At 40.2% G+C, this 21,287-nt stretch overlaps 1 protein-coding gene across 1 annotated transcript in view; it reads left to right on the top strand.

Annotated features, from left to right (window-relative positions):
* Nucleotides 1-2,575: 2,575 nt before the first annotated feature.
* ANK2 (ankyrin 2) overlaps nt 2,576-21,287 on the top strand; it is a 240,292-nt gene continuing 221,580 nt past the window's right edge. Inside the window, exon 1 of the mRNA XM_065405155.1 lies at nt 2,576-2,710. Within this exon, the coding sequence (XP_065261227.1) occupies nt 2,576-2,710 (135 nt within the window). The remainder of the gene's footprint in view (nt 2,711-21,287) is intronic.

The following is a 21,287-nucleotide window of genomic DNA, read 5'->3' as shown; positions in this document are numbered from 1 at the left end:
AGCACAGTAGTGATTTTAAAACAAGATGCCATTGCCTCTGTATGCTGTTCTCATTGACCCTGATACAGTCGTCTAAAATGTGTAGTTGAGCTGATTGAGGCAAATGGCTTGTTAGCACATCAGCAAGTTGTGCTATTGCCTGCGAATGTTTTACCCGCCATTATAATTAACAGATAAGGGTGATCTGAAAGAGACAATAACCTGTTTCTCTGATTTTTTTTTTTTTTAATGTTGCTTGATTTGTGCATTTGGCAGAGCTTCACAGGCTTTCCCTGTTTGTATAGGTCTTCCACACAGCAGGAGGGAGAGAAAAGTTATTTATAAAAAGAGAGGCATGTTTGTGCAACTAACACAAGGCGACTCATGAGAAGGTGTAATCCCTGAAATTACCTCTAACTCCTTTTTAAAAAAGGAATACATTTCAATTTGACAGTATCCCTTTAAGATGAAGAGATGGTGTCTTTTCTCCATTCAAGTCTCAGTCTAGCAAAACACATAAATACCTGCTTAACTTTAAATAAGCATGTGTTTGTGTTTTACTGGATCAAGACCTCCGGGCACATGGCTTTGTTGCACATATTTATGAATGAGACTCTGTAGTGGTAACTCAGTGAAGGAGAAAATGAATTTATTTACCGACAACTGGAGTACTTAAAATATCCCAATATAGAGCAGATAATGTAACCATAAGAGATCTAACCTCAATTCCTGACAACATGATCTTTGTGTAAAGAAATGGTTCGGTGTCACAAATGAGGGAGCATGACCTATTGATTTGGTATGACTGGATAGGAGGGGGCAGTTCATTGCAGTAAAGAACCTCTTTGACACACTAGTTATATAGATACCAGAATATATACCACACATGGTGATGATATTCAAGTAATAAATTGGAGATGCATGTGATAAATGAATTTTTCATACAGCTTAACTGTTCTACTTGCCCTCTACCTATTAAATCTGTCACCCAAGGACTTAAGTGAACTTTCCCTGAACAATTTCAACTAACTACAAGTTCTGTTTTAAACCTTTGTGACATAACAGTATTTCCTCTTTCTTCCCCTAATTGTGGGGCAGCTTTTAAGTATCTGAAAGTTAGACCAAAATAAAGCCTGTAACTGTTGCATCATAGAAATGGGAGCCTCAAGAGCACCTGAGATTACTTTTTACTCATTTTTTTTTGGTTGGCCTGATTTCAAGTTGACAGTGTCCTTTTAAAAAACCAAAACAGGAGGTGGGTGTCAGTGTGTGTGTGTGTGTGTGTTTCTTTTTATGTGTACAAGCCTTAGTTATATGAACTTTGTCTGAGTCAAGGATTTGGTGTTTTCTGTTTTTTTGCTATTTTTGTAATAATAGATGTAACAGGAGCTGGGAATTACCATTGTCTGAACCATTTTAATACTGCAATAGTTTGAAACTTGAAAGAGAAAAATGTTGGGTTAATGCTTCTGGCTTTTGAGGAACATCATTCAGTTTCTGAGGAATTTCAGACCAAGTTCATGCTACATATACACATTTCCACTCACGGATTGAATGCATATCCCTCAAGATGATGTTTTAGCAAAGATACAGCATGCTCTACTATAAGCCAATATTTACTGATACACTGGCTTTAGAGATGCATTTGCTATCTGCTATATTTATTTCCTTGTTAGTTTTGCCGGTTTTAAGCTCTGCAGGGGAGGTTCTTAAAGTTAAGGAATAGTGGGCTAGTTCCAAAAGAGGATGCTCAATACAGCTGTTATTCTACCTGATACAACCCTGAATACAAAGGCAAAGGGAAAACCTTTATACTCTGATTTAAAAAAAAAATGAAAATATGGTCTAGACAAGATTTAACATAAACAAAAGGGTCAGAAATTGTTGCTTAAATTACAACTGAATATCTATAAAACCATAGCCCACATACAAATCAATCCAAAATGAGCTCATCATGATTAATAGATGAGTGAACTTTAAATGACAAAAGAATGATTAATATAAATGGTCATGAAAAAATGTGCTCATACATTTTGATTGTCTTTTGTTTTGTTACATACCAAATAGATGCCATTTGAATTAATTAGGGTTTTCTTGTGTTGGAAACTTGCAAGACATTTAGCAACATTCTGAAATTTAGTGCTTTGTATAAACACAGTCAGACAGAGAGCAGTAGGAAAAAAATCAAAATAGTCAAAGGCATGCAACTGGGTAATTCAATAACCCTCACATGTAGAGGCATTTCACACAGTAGGACTTCAACTCTGTGTGCTAGGCAGGCTGACTGTATGCTGGAAAGCAGCTCCCCCCTCAACTCCATTTACATGCATAGCTGGCCTAGTAGGTGTAAAAATAGACAGGCAGCGCCTGAATTGGAAATGGTCACTGAACGCTGTCTGCAGTTGCTGGGGTTTCGAGTTCTCTTTGACACAGGCCAGCTAGAGAGGAGGGAGGGAGGGAAGGTATTCAAGGGAGCACAGCATACGAGTGAATGATCATCTTTCTGCATTGTTTAAGTCAGCTGCCCTTTGGGAACACTGGGCACAGTCCATAGTGAAGGATAAACCCACTTGCAGGAATTGATAGGAGAACTGATATGGGCAATGCACCAGTTTGCCAGTCTTGTCACACAGGCAAGAGTATAAGAGCACAAGGGAACATACAGGATTTGGATAAAATTCCTGATTACTATGGATACAACAATGAAGAAAGCAAAGATCCCGAGGCTCAGGTAAGTCTTAACTGGTGAAACAGATGAAAGACAGGGGGGAAAGTTAAGGTCCTAGAACTATAGATCTTAGACTTGAAAGGGATCTCTTTGCTCAACCCTTTTGAGGCTGCTGGATAGTAGCCTGCCCAGTTAAGCAGTGTGTGTGTGTGTGTGTGTGTGTGTGTGTGTTTAAGTTGTTGCATTTGCTATTGTGGCACTAAGAGTAATGAAAAAGACAGCTGGCACTATGCTGAGCAGTAGCTTGAATATATTTTCAGGTACCAAGTAGTCTAGGAATGTAGGCAGCAGAGGACTTCATGTGAACTTAAATGCTATAAAAGCATGGATATAATATAGTATTTTAGCCTATCTTACTGCCATAAATCATCCTACATTGATAGATTAGTCACAAATTATCACTGGTTTCACTGTTCTCTAGAAATCTAGCAACATTATTTCTGGTTTTGTGGCTCTATAGTAGGGACCCTTGCCTGCAAACCCTTAATCCCACGAGTAGTCCCATTCAAGTCAATGGGACTACTCAACTACAGAAGGACAATGCAGATGAGTGTTTGCAGGAGCTAGACTTCGGTATACTTATTTCTTGCAATGTATGACTATCAGATTAAAACATACGAGTAACTTTCCTGCATCTAAGAGGAAAAAAGCAATATGAATTGAATTTCTGTGTTAGTTAAGCAGCAAGTGAAGTGCCCTTTTCCTCTGTTGCTCTTATTCCCCAGGCTCAGTATGAATAGAAAACTACAATCCGGGCCAGATCCTGGCACCCTTGCTCTGACTAGTCTTTTACTATACAAGTAATCCCACTGAAACAACGAGACCAAAAGCGTACTACTCACTGAGTGTCATACAGAGTTCGCACTTGAGCCGACTGAGTTACTTTTGCAGTTAGCGCTGTGGTCACCAAAGCTAATTGCCTTGGGGGATTTAATATATGCAGATATTGACTCTGATATTCACTGACTTATGTCATGATCTCAAACGGCTTTTGGGTCAACTCATTCACGAATACGTACTCCGGATATGTTCCTTGGTGTGAATATACCTCTGTCATTGTCTGCTCTGGTTGTCATGGTGAACAAATGACCTACAAGGGATGAAGTAGGAGAGGGGAGAGAGCATCATTGGCAGAAGATCTGACTGTGACCATATGAATCACAGAGAGGTTTAGCTCTCCTATTCCATGGATGTGATAGAACTCTCAGTTCCAATCTTGTCATCTGCGCAATCTCCTACAGCAGAACTGTTCTAGGGTTTGGGCTATCATTCAGCTGCACCGTCTTCATGAGATTTCAGACCAATGTTTCTCAGTGCAAGGAGTTGTCAGTATAAATCAATGTATTTGACATAATAGAAGCAGTGGCAAAGACCAAGGAGCAAACTCATCTTTCCCTAATGTACAGCCATTTTCACAATCCGAGGTTCTGGCTTCACTAGGAGTATTCAGCCAGCCACCTTTGAGATGGATTCATGCCACTTGTGATCGGTGAAAATTAATGAGGAATGCCTGAATCCTTTATAGAGAGAGCAAGGTGCCTGAAACCTTAAAAAACCTTTAGCTTGGGATTTTAAAAAAATCCTTTTTTGCAGACTCTGACCTTTTTCTCCATAAGGTGAGGTCATTGAGAAGGTGGTAGCAGGCCAAATGCAGCAAAATTATTTTGGATTCTTATCAATCAGGTTTCAGCGCTGCCTGTGGCATGGAGGCAGCACTACTTTCGTTGGCTCTTCAGGGCAATGGGCAGAGATCAAACATCCAGCGTGACACTGTCTGTAATACTATTAATCATGAGGTTCTTTTGATTCCTATGTGGCACTGGCAGAGATGGAGGGAGTCACTTTAGGGCAGGTTTCTCATTCAACTTGTAAAGGACCCAGAAAATTACGAAGGGCAATTGCCTTTCTTGCATTGGCTTGTGGAGTCTCATTGCATTCACTGTTGTCAGTTCTTCATACAAGATAGAAAGAGAGCTCTGTAAAAGAAAGTGTCAGCCAAGTTTTGTGGTGACGTGCGAAATACAGTGACTGTATCATCTCTTCTGAAATACAGGCCTGGTATCTGCCACAGTACCTTGTTGTATTTTTATGCTATTATTTGCTACTTAACCGGGACCTTGTTTTACTGTCCTACTTTCAGCAAGACAGACTGTGGGTCTTAGTGACCAAAGGAAAAGATTAGCATCAGGCTGAGGATGGTGGCTCAGTGAAAACTTGCAGCAGATGCAACATCCAAAGTTTAATTCAGTTGGTGTACAGCCATCTTGAACAGCTAAATTGTTTTGATTAATCTGATCCCTTCTAAATTGAAATTAAAAACAGCTTTCTCTGCTGCTTCAGGCCCCACTCACTAAAGAAATCATTCCGTGTGTTGGAAACAGTACTTTCACTCAGCTGTCCAGAATTGTCTGTATTGTGCAAAATAACTTTTTCAGGTGAGATGTCAAACTGCTGGATATGGTGGTTTTTTTGTTTGTTTGTTTTAAGCAAGCAGGGCTCATTTTTAAAAGGCTATTAAAAAAAATCAAGTAACTCTGTTAAAGATTTTAAGAAAATAAACTACTCTAGACTGATTTTTATTTTTATTACTAAGAGATCGGTCTCAAATTGCAGAAAACCAGAGTTTGACAGACTCACAATAATTTTTCTCCCTTCCTTTCGTACCCTCCTTGCCTAATCTTGCTGCTACTCTAATGGAAGTGTGGTCTGATCACACATGTGAGTGTTTGAGAGTAAGTAGAATAGACTGCTTCCTGACCTTCTGGGGGCATGACTTCCACTATGTCATTCTGAGGAGGAATGTTTCCGTCCTGTGGTCAGTGTATTGGACTTGGTGGAACATAGCCATTTCCTTAGATTTTGCATGAAGGCAGAAAATGCACCTGGGTAAGTTTATACTCAAACACGTGACTAAAACCTTGTGTGACAACTACATCGAATTTAAGTGAAAGTGAAACCAACCTTCATAATACTTTAATAGGCTAATACAAAGCCATGGAAAAAACATTCCCAAAATAGGGGGTTAAAAATAAAGGTCCAAATCAGAGCCTGCTCACATTTTGGACTCTTCAGATTTTGTCCATTATAGAGAGACTTGATGATTTGGATCTGACTTTTTGGTTTGTGGTCATCCAGCTTATCTGAATATTGTGTGTAGCTGAAGGAAAATGTTATTCAGGCCTGGGTATGGTACTTGAGATTTGGGTACCATTATGTGCTCGGATAAGACATTTTTAATAATTTCAGATACAGATTATTTGGAGACTAAGGACCAAATTCCCTGTATTTGGCTCTAAAATGGTGGTGGGGTTTTATGGATTATATTCAACGGGGAATTAAGGAGAGAGGATAATTTACTGATATTATTAAAGTGAAGTATAAAAACATACAAACAGCAGGTGTGGCAATTAATAAAGAAGAACAGAAATGAGGATTTCATCAACCCTGAATACCATCTAGATGTAAATCCCAGTCAAGGGAGTAGTGGTGGTCATCTTAATATGAGCAGGCAAAAGGAGATTATCCAGAGGCCAGCTGGTTACTTGACTGGTTGCATGAATCCTATGGAAGCCTATGAAACCAAGTCTGGTCTCTCTAGCCACAATGGGCATAAATGAAAACTCTACATTCACCACTCCAATAACTGTGGTATCTTCCTGTACAGTTTTTAGTTTAAGATCTACCCTGTTACCAGAGTCTCAATGAAGGAACAGGTGTTGAGTTTTCAATAGTACCCACTCTTGTCTGTGTATCTACTCTAGTCTATCTCACCGGAAGAAGAAATTTATGTTAACGGTAAATGACTTTGACTCTGTGGTTGTTCAACCACACATGTGTTCTCAGTCAAAAGGCAAAGTATCAAAGCTACTGTTGGATCTTTAACACTCACGATGCTAGTAAAATTCTTTCGCATTTAAACATTTCCCTCTATGGTTGTAACAAGGCATGTAAGAGATTAGAAAAATGAAGAGACTAATACAACTGGGATTATTATCTAACACTCTTTCACTTGACTCCTTTCTTGATTTTTGTTATGACTAGGAAAAGAGAGAGGATTTTTCCAAGATATTTTTAGAAAGTCTCTTAAAGGTCCATTCTAATGCTCTAAAGGTCTTCTAATATTCTAGTCAGTAGTGTATAAGGAGAGGGGCTATTTGTTTTTCTTTTTCTAGGATGTTGCTGGCAGTGGTAAATGTTGCCAAATAAACTGTTTAAAAATCGATCAGCCTCTGAACTTTGTGCCTCCACCTCAAGATATCGGTGAACTATGGAGCTGTAAGTGCTAAAGCTTGTTCCTCTACTCCCTATTCCTAGTTGGAATCTTGGTATGGAACTAACATTTGAGAGATTGTGCTAAATAACAATGTTCTATGAAGGAAGTGAATTGGTCGTGTCTCATTTGAGGGCATCATGAGTACTGTACCTTCTTGGTGCAGAGAAGGTTTATATGTTATCTTATTCAAATTCCAGTGTTATGAACGTCTCCATTATGCAATATATATTATCCAGTGTTGTTATATATATACCTATCTCATAGAGCTGGAAGGGACCCTGAAAGGTCATCAAGTCCAGCCCCCTGCCTTCACTAGCAGGACCAAGTACTGATTTTGGCCCAGATCCCTAAGTAGCCCCCTCAAGGATTGAACACTCACCCCTGGGTTTAGCAGGCCAATGCTCAAACCACTGAGCTATCCCACCCCATTTAAATGTCTTAAGGAAAACAGTTGAATATTTTTCTATTTTTTAGGATTATCCAAACGTGATCACGGCTTTTATTCTTTATACCCAACTTTTTTGGTTTTTAATCCATAAACTCTTTCAAGGTTCTGCTTTCTAAAGTAATTGTGACCAGTACAATCTGGACTTGGATCCATTGATTTGAGTTTCCTTACCTGGGACCTTACATAAAATGTTTAATTTTAAGCACATGGGACTACTCACATGCTTAAAGTTAAGCTTGTTCTGCTGAAGCAGGCTGTATTGATGATGAATGATGAAACCTAACTTTATATTTTAAAACCGTATTTGGAAATCTGACATGGCACAATGTAGCAGCCTCAGCTTGGGTCATGCAGCAAGTCAAAATATGGATTCAAAATTTTCACAGGACTGTCATAGGGTGCCACTGATTCGCATGCCTTCCTGCTGCAAGCTATGGCATGACTGGCAAGCCTGCCTCAGTTTCCCCTCTGAATCCATGCACACTTATCCTCTAGTCCATCAACAGTATTTACCACCAGAACATAGTTGATAAGAGTCTATATAATAAAAGTTTCAGACATGGAGTTCATTTCTCACCCCTGGGCAAACTGTCATTAAAGATCACCTGATGTCTCATCCCATGACACCTCACATATCACACACCAGCACCTTCCACCATGCATGGACTCTCTATCAGTCCTCTCCTGTCCTTGTACCAGGACAGCTACCCCAGCCCTTCCAACTGGAGTGAAACCCTGCTCTTTCCCATGGGAATCGCTCTCTGGGGGAGCATCCTGGCGAGGGGAGCATACTTCCAGGGCCAGCTCCAAGTTTTTTGCTGCCCCAAGCAAAAAAAATGTCCCCCGCGCCCCCCCCCCCGGCCCCACCCCAACTCTGCCCCTTCCCCAAATCCCTGGCCCCGTCTCCTCCCCTGGGTGCGCTGCATTTCCCCTCCTACCCTTCCCTCCAGTCCCAGGCAAGCCTGGGAGGGAGAGGGGAGAAGCGGAGCGGCGGCGGGCTCGGGGGAGCAGGCGGCAGTGGAGCGGAGGTGAGCTGGGGGGGGAGCGGTTCCTCTGCCCCCCCCCCCGGGTTACTTCCTGCGGCCCTCCCCGCGCACCCCACCGCCGCAGCTCACCTCCGCTCAGGGCCGGCTCCCAGCTTTTTGCACCCCAAGGAAAAAAAAAAAAAGGAGCCGGAGTGCTGCCCCTTGTTAAGTGCCACCCCAAGCACATGCTTGGAGTGCTGGTGCCTAGAGCCGGCCCTGCATACTTCATTTCCCCTGGCTCTCTCATAGTTCCTCTGAGTCCTGCTCTCCATTCCTGGAGATGTCAGCAGGTAAGCTTCTCCACCATTCCCCTGCCATCAGTCCTCTTTGACCCCTGGCTACAGTTCTCCAGCTTAGAGCCAGCAGGAAACTCCCTCTGCTGCTGCTGCTCTTGCCTTCAGCCCTCGGCTTGGGGAGGCCAGCCACCAAACCCCCTCTTGCTCCTCTCTTGCCTTCAGCCTTCTCCCAGGAACCACAATCAATTTCTGGCAATTTTCATCTCCTTACATTCCTGACTGAACCAGTCTGCTCCGACTCACTGGGAGTCTCCCTAACCTTTTTTTCCAGCCTCCTTGTGCTGCCCGGCCTTCTTAATTAGCCAAGTGGGAAGGCGCAGCTACTCTAGCATGGGGGAGCTGGATCTGCTTCACTTACAGAGGTCAGCCATCCCGTGAGAAGTGCTATCTCCAAATTATTCTTTGCTCTCACAAGTCCTTCATTGACTTAGGAAAAGGCAGCTGGCAGTGAGTCCACTATGCCAGACTAATGAATATGGTGGGAGGACTCCTACAAATGTCTGTGGTAGCTAGAGAGCTAAGTACCACAAAGGTTTTATAGAAGACTTTTGCAGCTTGGATTCAAACCAAGGTTGATTCTGATGCTTAACAAGTTTTTGCATCACTGTTTGCTGCTACTGATGACGATATTGGCTCAGATTCAGCAAAGTAATTAAGCATATGTTTAAGTCCATCTCTATTCAGCAAAGAATGTAAGCACTTAGTATAATGAACATGTTTCAATTGAAGTCAATAAGACTTAAGCAGATGCTGAAAATTAAGCACACACTTACGAGCTTTGCTGAACTGGGGTCCTTATTGGTTTTGGAAACATGATTGGGTTAGCACAGGGATCGGCAATGTTCAGCACGCGGCTCGCCAGGGTAAGCATCCTGGCTGGCCGGGCCAGTTTATTTACCTGCTGACGCGGCAGGTTCGGCCGATCGTGGCCCCCACTGGCCGCGGTTCGCCGTCCCGGGCCAATGGGGGCGGCGGGAAGTGGCGCGGGCGAGCGATGTGCTGGCCGCGGCTTCTCGCTGCCCCCATTGGCCCAGGACGGCGAACCGCAGCCAGTGGGGGCCGCGATCGGCCGAACCTGCTGCGTCAGCAGGTAAATAAACTGGCCCGGCCCGCCAGGGTGCTTACCCTGGCGAGCCGCGTGCCAAACGTTGCTGACCTCTGGGTTAGCATCTTTACATAGGAAGGCATCTTTACATAGGAAGACATCTTTACATAGGAAGACAATCTCAAGTCATCTGGAAAGAGGAACTACTGATGGCTAAGAAAAACATAAATGTTGTATGGTTCTGGAATCCTGAAGAAGCAAAAAAGTCAAGGGTGTGGAACAATCATTACTGCTTTGAGAGACAATAACAGGGTACAAGGAAACTCAAACATTAATAGTGAAGAAATGGGATTTTTCATGTTAGAACCACAAACCATAGCAATTGAAAAGTAGTTTTTCCCTAAAATATCCCATTGGAAAGCTATTCAGAGCTCCAGAATCCTGAAAAAATCTCCATGCTGAATGCATTATCTCTACCTTGTATAAACTTGTAATACCCCAGGAATTGTTAGCAAGACTTTAATTTCCCCATTAGTTATGTTTGTTGAAATAAAAATATATGTGCTGGAAGTTAGAGGAAGCTCAGTGTGTCGAATACAACTTGCTGCGGACCCCTTTATCGCTTAAAAACACAAATCTCTGATGAGACCTAGTATGACTTGCTATGAAAGTGTCACTTACACATATTAAAACTACTTGGGAAAAGCTTTAAAACCTGTATGAATTAATTTATCCCCAAAAAGATGTTTGAGATAACAGCGTACGTGAAAGTTGGACCTTGTTTTATTTTCTTAGCCCCTTTTCTGCAATACCTTGCTAAGCCTATTCTCTGTCATAGCTGGTAATATTTTTTTCTTAGTGACACAATAAATCTTAAATATAATTACACACTTTATTTCTTTGCGGCTGCAACTTCTTCCTCTAGTAGAAGAGAGCTATAAGCACCTCATATACTAAATAAAGGCAAACTATATTCATTCTTCCCATCTACTTAGGCGAAGCATAACTTTTGACTCCTAGCTATTCCTTAATAGGACTTCCTATGATACTCAGATTTTTATCTAAATGTATATAAGCCAATATTAATTTGTTACAAATGAATATAATTTTAATGACTACAAAGGTCTAACAAGAAACTGCATCTAAAATAGTATACAAAACAAATGCAAATATTTTTTCTTGTATCTCTTTCCCCTGCATGCTTTTATTATAACAAACAGTGTTTTTGTAATAAGTAGCAATAGGCCTGGTACCAGAGTTTGGATGCATATGCCAATCTCTGTGATGGCTATGGTGTTCAAATGCAGGATTGTGATGTAGACCCAGATCAGTTGCTATATTGCAAAACTACCTCCACTGAAAGTTTTGTCAACTTTTTAGTCTACTTCACAACATTCCAAGATGAACTGATCTAATGGCTGCAAATGCCTAAAATACACATGAGAAGTATTCACATGTGCTGTATGTACCCAAAGGAATAGAATTCTTTTTACCAAAACCTTTTCTGACAACTGTCACCTCCAGCCTTTGTAGAGGGGTAGTAAGTATTAATGGGTCAAAGCCACTGAGATTAAAGCAATAGTTAAATTGTTCTCCAAAGAGAGACCAATCAGTTGCATGCTGATAAAGAGTCCTTGGCTTGTGCATGGACTCCCATACAGGAAAAGTTGCCTTTCCCTTTTGATTGTCTTTTCAGTAATTCATATGATTAAGTTCGCTTGCTGGTAATTAGGTTTGAGAAGATGAGATGATTGCAAAGTTTTGTTGTGCCCTTTCCTTATACATGAATGCTATTCAAAGAATTTTGAATAATGTACCTATTTGTTGATTCAGATTGCTGTTTTAGTTTTTAAAAAAATGAGCTCTGAATTAACTAATTCGGTGCCTTTTATAAGGAAAAGGCATATGAGTAATAAGAAGATACCTGTGCAACTTGCAAGTATGGAGAAATTTGCACAATTGGTTTGCGCACAGAAACAGTAATAAAATTACTGAGTTGCTTGAAATTGACACCTTACATGATAATTGGGCAAGTCACTTAACTACTCTGTAAAACCTATCTCAAAGGAAAGTGCATTGGAAATGAAAAATGCTACTCCATATATAGTTAGTTTGCGTATGAAAGCTGCATACTCTTAATAAAGCTTGGGACATGACTCTTCATTGCTGATATCATTACTTCTCTTTATTCAGCCTTTTACAGACCTATCAGGGTCAGATCACTGAGCCTATTTTACTGCAAGTGAAAGACTTAGCTTTGCCAGTAGCCTGCATATCAGAGAGTTTGATAATGTGCTGTGATACTCCTCTCAAAAAATGCCTTGGCATTCTGGCTCATAGCTCCATCTTAAGCTTGCTATTCACAAAGCCATGTCACTGTTCAACGGTGATGCCCTCTGGAGAGCACCAGCACTTTGAGATCAGTATAGAAGATTGTTCTGAACATCGAAGATAAGATGCAAATGGCTAAGAAATTGTAGCTCTCAAGGCTTTGCAGCAAAGGTTTCTACATAAAAATTTCTTCTTTTTGAGTCTCATTCATTTGAATATGGTGAGATAAAACAATTACTTACTATGTTGGCAAAAAACCTTCATATAAAATATGCAGTGTAAGGGTGCAGCTTCTGTGCCGTTTTATAGAGTTACACCCAATTGCATGCTGTCTGGTTTTAAACAGATGGTCTCTGAAACCAGAGATTAATCAGATCAATTGGGACAAAAATTTAATGGGTTGCCCCAAGGATATGATGGTAAATTTAACACTATAGGAAGTCTGGCATAATACAAAACTAATGAGAAATGTTTTCATGTTATAAAGTGTGTGTGTGTGTGTGTGTATATATATATAGTCTGCATCTTGTAGCTGCTTGGAAACATCAAAAAAAGACAAAAACCGGATCGTAGACCATGTGGCTTTATTATTGTGGATGGCTGAACCACATATACTGTGTTTTCCAGACATTACTTGAATATTTTAATGTGATGAATAGCCAAAGAATGAAGGGATTTTTTAATGGACTGAATTCCACATTAACAGAGTTAACAAGCCATCAGCATTGCACTATGAAAGCAGCTGGTTTACAAACACTTTGCCACTCTAAATATTGTGAGTGGTTGTAACACTGTCAAATAAAACCAGAAGCTCTTCACAATGGCAGTTTCTATGTTCCTGGACAGAAATGGTATATATCATCATGATAATACAAGGCCCAATTTCATTTGAACATTTTTAGAATTGGTAATTGATGGCATATAATAGAGACAAGTTAATAAGCATATTTTGTTGCTCACCCGTCCATCAGGATCAGAGTTCTTTATCCTTCAAGGTCATATCCAGCTAAGTGGATTCCATAAGATTGGATCTGTGTGTTTTAGAGTGAACACTTTAAAGGTGAACTTAAAAGAAAAAAAAAGAAAAGTTCTTTGAGATCTAAGATCATTAGTAGAATACATATTTAGACATAAAAGTTACTATATAAAATACATTATTTGCTTAACTGCCCATACTTCCGTTTTGAATTTCATGCTTTCCTCCTTCAGTTAACACACTGTGTTTAAGGCACAGGAGTAGGTCAACAGGCTGTTCCTTCATCAATTTTCTTTGTGATTTTGGACAAGACAGTTATTCTCCCTCGTTATTTCTCATTTTCCTAGTTTGAAACACAGGCCGTAACTTGCAGGGAAATGGTGAGATTAAATTCCTTAATGTTTGCAAAGTGGTCTAGAGGGTGCCATATTAACTGTAAAAGATTGTAAATGTTATTTTTAAAGCAGTGAATGGAATGTAGTTCCCTGTGCTATTTTATCTGTTAGTGATGCCATTAACTGTTGCAGTACACTGTAGTTATAGCAGGTAAAAAGCTATTAACTTTTATAAATATTTTGTATATAGAAAGGGAATTTTGAACCTCTTTCCCAGTCATAAAATTCCAACTTGGTCCCTATAATAATACATTTTGTTTTGCAATAAAAATGGCTTAACATGGTAGACTGGATGGCTTTGGTAATTTAATAGGAAGCCTGTCACCTTGTAACTGAAAAGTGAATCCACAAAATCAATAGGATTCAGACATAAAGGTGAATTTTCATTCTCAACTCACCTGATCATGCCTAGCATTCCACTGAGTTCTAAACACAGGGTGGTCCCTCACCATATATGCTGTAATAGATAAATACAGGAAGGTGGATTGAGTAGAGAGTTTCACTTTTAACTATGACTTTCCTGGCTATAACATTTTTAGAACGTCACTTTGATAAGAAGAAGCATTAATAGAAAGCCAAGGAAGAAAATAGGAATCTGAACAGAGCATGTGAGACCCAAAAGGAAGACTTCTAACTATTAAAATACAGGATTACTTTCAGCAATAGTGTATAGCTCAATTACTAGGAGTCCCTAAATTATATGTGGTTTAACAAGTGTTACATGCAGGCAAAAATTCTGGCATTGGTACTAGTCCTGAAGCAGAGGTTGAAACCACAGCCAGTGTCAGCAATGCTTTAGCAAATATTATTTCTCTAAAGTGTTTTCCTCTTCGCCTACCTGTGTCTAATATCTTAAGAATTACAGTAGATACTAATAAAAGTAAATTTGTATTTAAACATTCATACTGGTTGCCACTATCATAGTTAAGATTAGGTCAGGAGTTTCATAATACATTTATATATGTTCAGTGCTTTCGGAAAATGTCTTCATTCTGGCTGAAATTCTTCAAGTTGAGTCACAAGCAAAAAGTGACTTTAAAATAACCTAATTTTTGTTATATAGAAAGATTTGAGCAAAATCACATCAACTGTTTTTGCACTATTCGACACGGGGTGAAAAACACTCTTTCCAATTCAAGTAAATTTTAAGATTTTTTTTTAACTCATACATAACTCAAAACCAACTGAACATTGCAATATGACCCTTTTTTTATGAGTAAATAACAAAAGCAAAACTATGAGCATTTTAAAAGTTGGTTTTGCACATTATGGCAGTAACTTGTTAGCATCAGAGCTAACATCGTCAGTTACATGTTATGTTAATTGGGACATCATACCTAGTGCCTATGGAGAAAGTTTTCAACATAAAAACCTTCCTCTGCAGACAGTTTAATACAGAAAAGGATTCTGAACTGAAATTTTTATGATCCTGCATAGCTTATACATTTTCCAATAATGAATCTTTTTTCTATAAGGGCAGAAAACATCATGAAATATTATTGGGTATTGTTTGAGAAATAGTATGTGTTCATGAAATTACTACACTGTAGTTCATAGATATGGGGGCAGAGGTAAAGTTATATTTTACATTTCTAGACTTCTGAACACGACTATTTCTGAAGCAAACAGGGCACAAAATGAGACAGTTTGTGCTCCAAAGAGCTTGCAGTCTAAAAAGAGAAACAGAAGTTGGAATACAAAGGGGAAAACAAGAAATCAGGAAAGAAATGTGTCTTTAGTAGAGACTTGATTGAGGATAGAAAGATGGCTTGGAAAATTGGTATGGAAGAGGGTTGACAGAAGAAACAAGGTCAATGGACATTCAAAACTGGCATCATTGTTAAATGATTAACCTTATTATTATATTAAAGAATTTTTTTTGTATTTTAATGAAATAATAAAAGTGGAAGTCACCAAAATATAGGAAGCAGATTTATTCAAAAGGAGTACAAGGAGTGTTGCTGTTTACAGAATACATTATAACCAAAGCATTATGCACAAAGCTAAAATATCTGTTAGCATTGCATTGCAAATAAAGAGGAGAATTAAACAAAACTATCCCAAATTCCCAGTATTCTAGCACCACAATCTTACTGGAAGATCTTTTGTAGTGTCACCCTGATTTGTGATGAGCACTTGGGAAATGTACCGCAGAACTGTATGGTAAACAATATTGGTTCTATCACAATTGCTGTAAAAAATGCACATTTCTTCCAGGGGCCAATCAAACATTACAGTAACTACCTGTGATAGGGTGTATTCCCCACACTGGCTCTAAAAGGGTAAATTAGGACAGGTAGTCTACAAGGAGGCCACTAATTAGAAGCAGGCTCAGCTGGACAGGAACGGGAGGGGCCTGTATAAAGTCCAGGAGCGGAGAGCAGATGGGAAGGAGTCCACAGTCACTTCCTGAGAGGAGGGAGAGTAGGTTGGCAAACCCAAAGAGGGAGGGGAGCCAGTTGTATAGGAAGAAACTGAGGGAAACAGCAGCAAGGGCTAAGACAGTACAGGTCTTGGCTGCATGTTATAGGGTCCCTGGGCTGGAACCCAATGTAGAGGGTGGGCCTGGGTTCTCCTACCAGCCACTGGATAGTAACACAAGTGGCACAGGGCATTGGAGATGTCAGCCGGACAGCTGTTCTGGGAGGACTGCAATTTCCCTCGAAGGGGAGGAACTTAGTGACCTGGCTAGAGGGCCACGTCACAGACCAGAAGTTGCAGCTCGGAGAGTGAGAGAGGCTGCACACCGAGAGAAGATGATGGGTAGAGAGGCCGCTGAGAAGAGTGCAGCACCTGGTAGAGCTAATTCCCGGAACAGCCAGGAGGAGGTGCTATAAGCGGTGAGGGAACCCCATCACACTGCCACTCAGGGCTGGCTCCAGGCACCAGCTTACCAAGCAGGTGCTTGGGGCGGCCACTTCGGAGAGGGGCAGCACGTCCAGCTGTTCGGCGGCAATTCAGTGGATGGTCCCTCACTCCTGCTTGGAGCGAAGGACCTCCCGCCGAATTGCCGCCACAGATCGCAATCGCGGCGCTTTTGTTTGTTTGGCTGCTTGGGGCGGCCAAAACCCTGGAGCCAGCCCTGCTACCACTGTATTTTTTACCTCAGCAGAGACCTCTCAAAATAATATGTTAGAAGGAAAACACGTTGATGCACCAAGATTGTCAGTTTGTTACTTTCTACTGTAAAATACCAGTTGAGTATTCTTTAACGGTTAAGTGCTACACAAGAAATGCAGCGCAGCATCATTCATTTTTATAACATGGGATGACATATAGCTCCCATGGTCTTGTATGTTTCATTTTGATGGCTATAACCATGCCTAATTCTTAATGGCCAAAATCTCTGATTTGCATGTGCAAATACAATTTAAGTGTGTGCAAATTAAAATTTGGGGGCACCTAAAATTGGGTGTCCATAAATACAAGCTTCTAATATTAGGAACCCTAGATTTTGCTGGTAAATGTGTATGGTGCCTAGTTTTCCTCTTTCCTAGAGATGGCCTTGATTTTTGTTGGCGGTACATTTTCTTTTGGAGAGAGTGGAAACTTGACTGTGGTCTGTGAATCTCTACCACCTCTTAGAGAGCTCAGAAGGATGTGCATAGGAAGGGAAAGTGCATTTGGTAACAAACAATACAATAAATTCTGTGTGTTTTTATCTTCATTTTCCCCCCCAAACAAGTCACAGTGACAGGTGGTAACATCATGTAGTCAACCAAAAGTTGAAGAATCAGCTGGACTAATATTCTCAACTGCTGTGCCATTGAGAGGTGTCATGAATTCAAATGAATATCTGCCCATAGGGAAACAAAATACTTCCCCAAGGATTTTTCAAGTGATGGAGAAAGTCTGCAATAACTAGAAACCATGGTTTCACAGCACCTCAAACTACAGAAAACCCTGACATGGATGAGTAGTAATAAGATTTTCAGAGAGTCGATCTGAATTTATGAGAATACCGGTTGGTAAATTATAGACACAGCAGTATTGGTAAAAACTTGCTTCTTTAGACCTTGACAGTTACAAGGAGGGAAAAAAAAGATCTTGTCTTAAAAAACTGCAGAGTTGCAGAGTAAACTGGCACAGTAAATTACACACATTAGTACTTTGCCTTACGCGCAACCTGTTAGGTTGTCCAGGCTTTGAAATGTAGTACTGCACCTTTGAAAAGCTCATGAAAGTGGAATATTTCATTGGTATTTGTGAGTCTATAATTAAGAAATACGTAACAATATACCCCATGTTCTGTATTACTATGGTGTCTAATATCAGTGTAACGGGGTGGCTCACCCTTGGACTGGAGGGCGAGGCAAGCCTGATTACAGAATGAGCCACACCTGGTGAGAGACCAGGTGACTGCAGCCTCCTACTGCTGTAGAAGAATGGAGACAGCTAGGACTGAGCAGGCTCCAGTAAAGTGTCCTGGGAGTTAGGACTGTGACGCCAGCCAGATAGGGCCCACCAAAGCAGGAAAGGCCCTAGGCAGCAAGGCCTGGGTGGAGGATGAGAAACTTTTGTTTGTGTGGACTTTTGGATGAACTTAAAAACTTTATTTAATTAAGCACAACCCAAAAAATGATGGGAATGGACCAAAGAGTTTTTTGAGTTTCTTGAACAGCTCAAGAGAGGAAAGCGAGTTAGGCTGCCTGTAGCATGACCCTAAGCCACATGAGAGGTGGCTGGACAACTATAAGCAGCTTTGTTTGAATTGCTGCTTTGGATCTTTGTCCCTTGGACGTTGGTGTGAGATATATGTTTCAAATGGATTTAAATGAAGAGCATCATTGCTTGCTGCTCCTTTTCTATAACGAAAAATATATTGGCCTACACCAACAATATTCCCTGTTCTGTTTCCTGAGTGTATTGAGTATAATGCACCTGAACGCTATAATGGGGGGGGGGGAGGGTTGTTTCTGACCATGTTCAAAGACCCACAAAGAGAAGAAAGGAAAAAGAAACTTGGATAATGTATTGGAAAAAAACAGTCCAACCAATTAATGTAGAATTACTCTTCAGAACCCAGGGGAGCTCTTATGGTTCTTATCAGTGCAATAAATGCCAGAGATGTCCGTGATGGATAAGTCATTTGTTTTACAAAGATACTGAAACTTTATTAGACTTTAAGATTCTACTCATGCTCTTCAGTTGCTTTCCCCAATATGGAGAAGCAGATTCTGTAAGCGCTCTCAGGCCCCGCTTCCCAACGAGGCAAGTGGTGCAGGAGCCATGGGTTGGGGACTTAAGAGTTTCCCCTCATTCTCCAGAAGGAGGAAATCTGGCAGCAGCAGAGTGGCTTTCACAAAAACAGTAGACTGATGATGTCTTCTAGCTTTTATTGCCATAGGGACATGGTGTTTGTCAGGGGTACGTGAGGTGAAGGCCATTCAAGGACAGAGGGAAGGGTGTTCCATTATTTCAGGGGAGGCAGCAGGGATATTATTTGCTAATTTTACAAAGAAAAACAGTGTTTTTTTTAAAGAAATTGCTAAAAAAAAAAAGGTAAAAAATAGCCAAAGGTTAATGTCAATAAATACAATAATTTTCTAAATAGAATAGGGGAAGGAAATTCAGTTTTATGTAAGAAAAATGAAAACAGAAAAATGTAAAAAAACAAAACAAATAAAAGAAGATGATAAACTGTGCCTGTGACTAACGGACGTGTCTTTCAGTGGCCTGAGCAGTATGTCCCTAGCCCTCCATGGCAAAAGGGTCTGCCTGTGTGGATCCACTTGCAGGACTGGGGCCTATGTCCGTATGTTGTATCTGTTTTCCCCTCACATCTGTTTTTTCCTTTTTATATTGTAAGCTCTTTGAGCCAAGGAACGCGTTTGTTTTCCTGAGTATTTAGACAGCATGAAGCCTGATCCTATTTGAGGACTTTGGGTGCTACCATAACACAAATAATTAACGAATTTGTCTTGTGTGGATTAAACCAGGTCTGCTTCCGGTAATTAACTTGCCTTTGGGTATTCTGGACCAAATTCATCCATGATGTAACTCCACTGAAGTCCACAAGATGAAGTTGACCCATTATTTAAAAGTTTTGGCTGGAATTATATTTTTATTGATAAACTGGAAAACTCTTATTAAAAGAGGAAGCTAATTTTGATTCTGATGGGATTCTAGAAAATCTGGTTACCATACTTTGTTGATGGACCTAGCCAGAATTTCATCATTTCCTCCATTATAAGTGATTAAAAGTGATTCTTTCCCCTATTTAGGAGAAATGTGTTCTCATTCTGTCAAGTTACTGTGAAACCATATCAATTTCCTTCTGAGCAGATACTCTGCCCTAGCTGTTTTTTTTAAAAAGGGAGGATGGTTTGAAAAGGAGAGAATATCAGGGATTTCATTTGAGCTCAATGGGCTTTCACATCAGTGACTTGTAAAGTGCCTGAAGTGTCGTAGGGAATGGATTGTAATCAACATATGATATGGTTCCATGGCAAATGCTGTTTCATCTGTTTGTGCGTTAACAACAAGGAGTCTGGTGGCACCTTAAAGACTAACAGATTTATTTGGGCATAAGCTTTCGTGGGTAAAAACCTCACTTGACACTATAGGCGGCAGTCAGGTGCATCTGCATTCTCAACCTGTACTATTGTGCTGTTCCATACATGACAGGCCAATGATAGAGAAGATGTTTAAGAACATGAGAGGGAGTGCTATGAAGAGAAGGAGAAATAATGTAGGTCCAGTGCGTGTGGCAGTGAGGAAGAGGTGAGAGGGGGAAATTAAGATTAGGCTGGAGTTTTCAAAGGGCCTGAGAGATTTATGCCCCAAACTCTCATTGAATTACAGTGGAATTTGAGAAACTGCTTCTATTAGGTTCCTTTGAAAATCCCAGCCCTAATATTTATAGTTGAAGTACATATTTCCCAGAGAGAGAAGTTTTGGTGGTTCTTTTCAGGTCACTCAGAACCAAAAACAGTAGTGGCACACAGTTGGTGGATAGGGATTTTATCTGGCTTGCTATTGTGCAAACAAAGAAAACAAACTGCAGTTGATCCTTTTAACTATCAAACTAACATATGTTCACTACCCTTTGACTAATGATTTCACACTATGCTTTCACAAGTATGTCACACAAGGTGTAGAAACTTTTGGTCTACTTGATCTCCCACTTGACTGGCCAACCCAGTTTTTCAACTGGTACACAGAGTACACTAAGCACTTGTTCATCCTTCAAACCAAATTCAGCAGTAGTACCTGCTCCTTTTCTCTCTGCTGAAGTCTTGATATAAATCCCCTTGATATAATAAATTCTAAACATGTCTCATCCCAACCTCTTCTTTTACCATCTCTCTGTAATAAGAGCAGGTCTGTCCCAAAGAGCAGGTGTGACCCTTTAAAATAATTATACACTGCAATCAAATCTTCCCTACTCTTATTTTTTTCAAGGCTAAATATGTTCAGCTCTTGAAGTTTTGCCTCATGGTGAAGACCTTTGTAAGTCCCAGGGATCTGTAGTCTTTCTCTCTATGTTTGGATCCATACATATATTTTTTTCTTCCAGTTCTGACACAGATACAAACCTAAACATTAGCACTTCTAAAATTTAAATTTAGATTTGTAACAGACAAACCCAACACACCTATTCCAACATCTGGGCAGCTTTGACAATTGTTTAAAATCACAGCTAAGCATAAATCAAACTTTTTACTAAAAAGAAAAAATAGAAAAAAATCACCTCACCCTTTCTAAAAAATTGCTCCTCAACCAACCTCCAGCTCCTCAGAATCTCCCCTACAAAACTCAAACCTGTAGTATGACCTGAAGGTCAACACA

The sequence above is a fragment of the Emys orbicularis genome, chromosome 5, assembly GCF_028017835.1.
Source record: "Emys orbicularis isolate rEmyOrb1 chromosome 5, rEmyOrb1.hap1, whole genome shotgun sequence".
NCBI classification, from domain to species: Eukaryota; Metazoa; Chordata; order Testudines; family Emydidae; genus Emys; species Emys orbicularis.
This window is presented reverse-complemented; position numbering and strand designations above follow the sequence as displayed.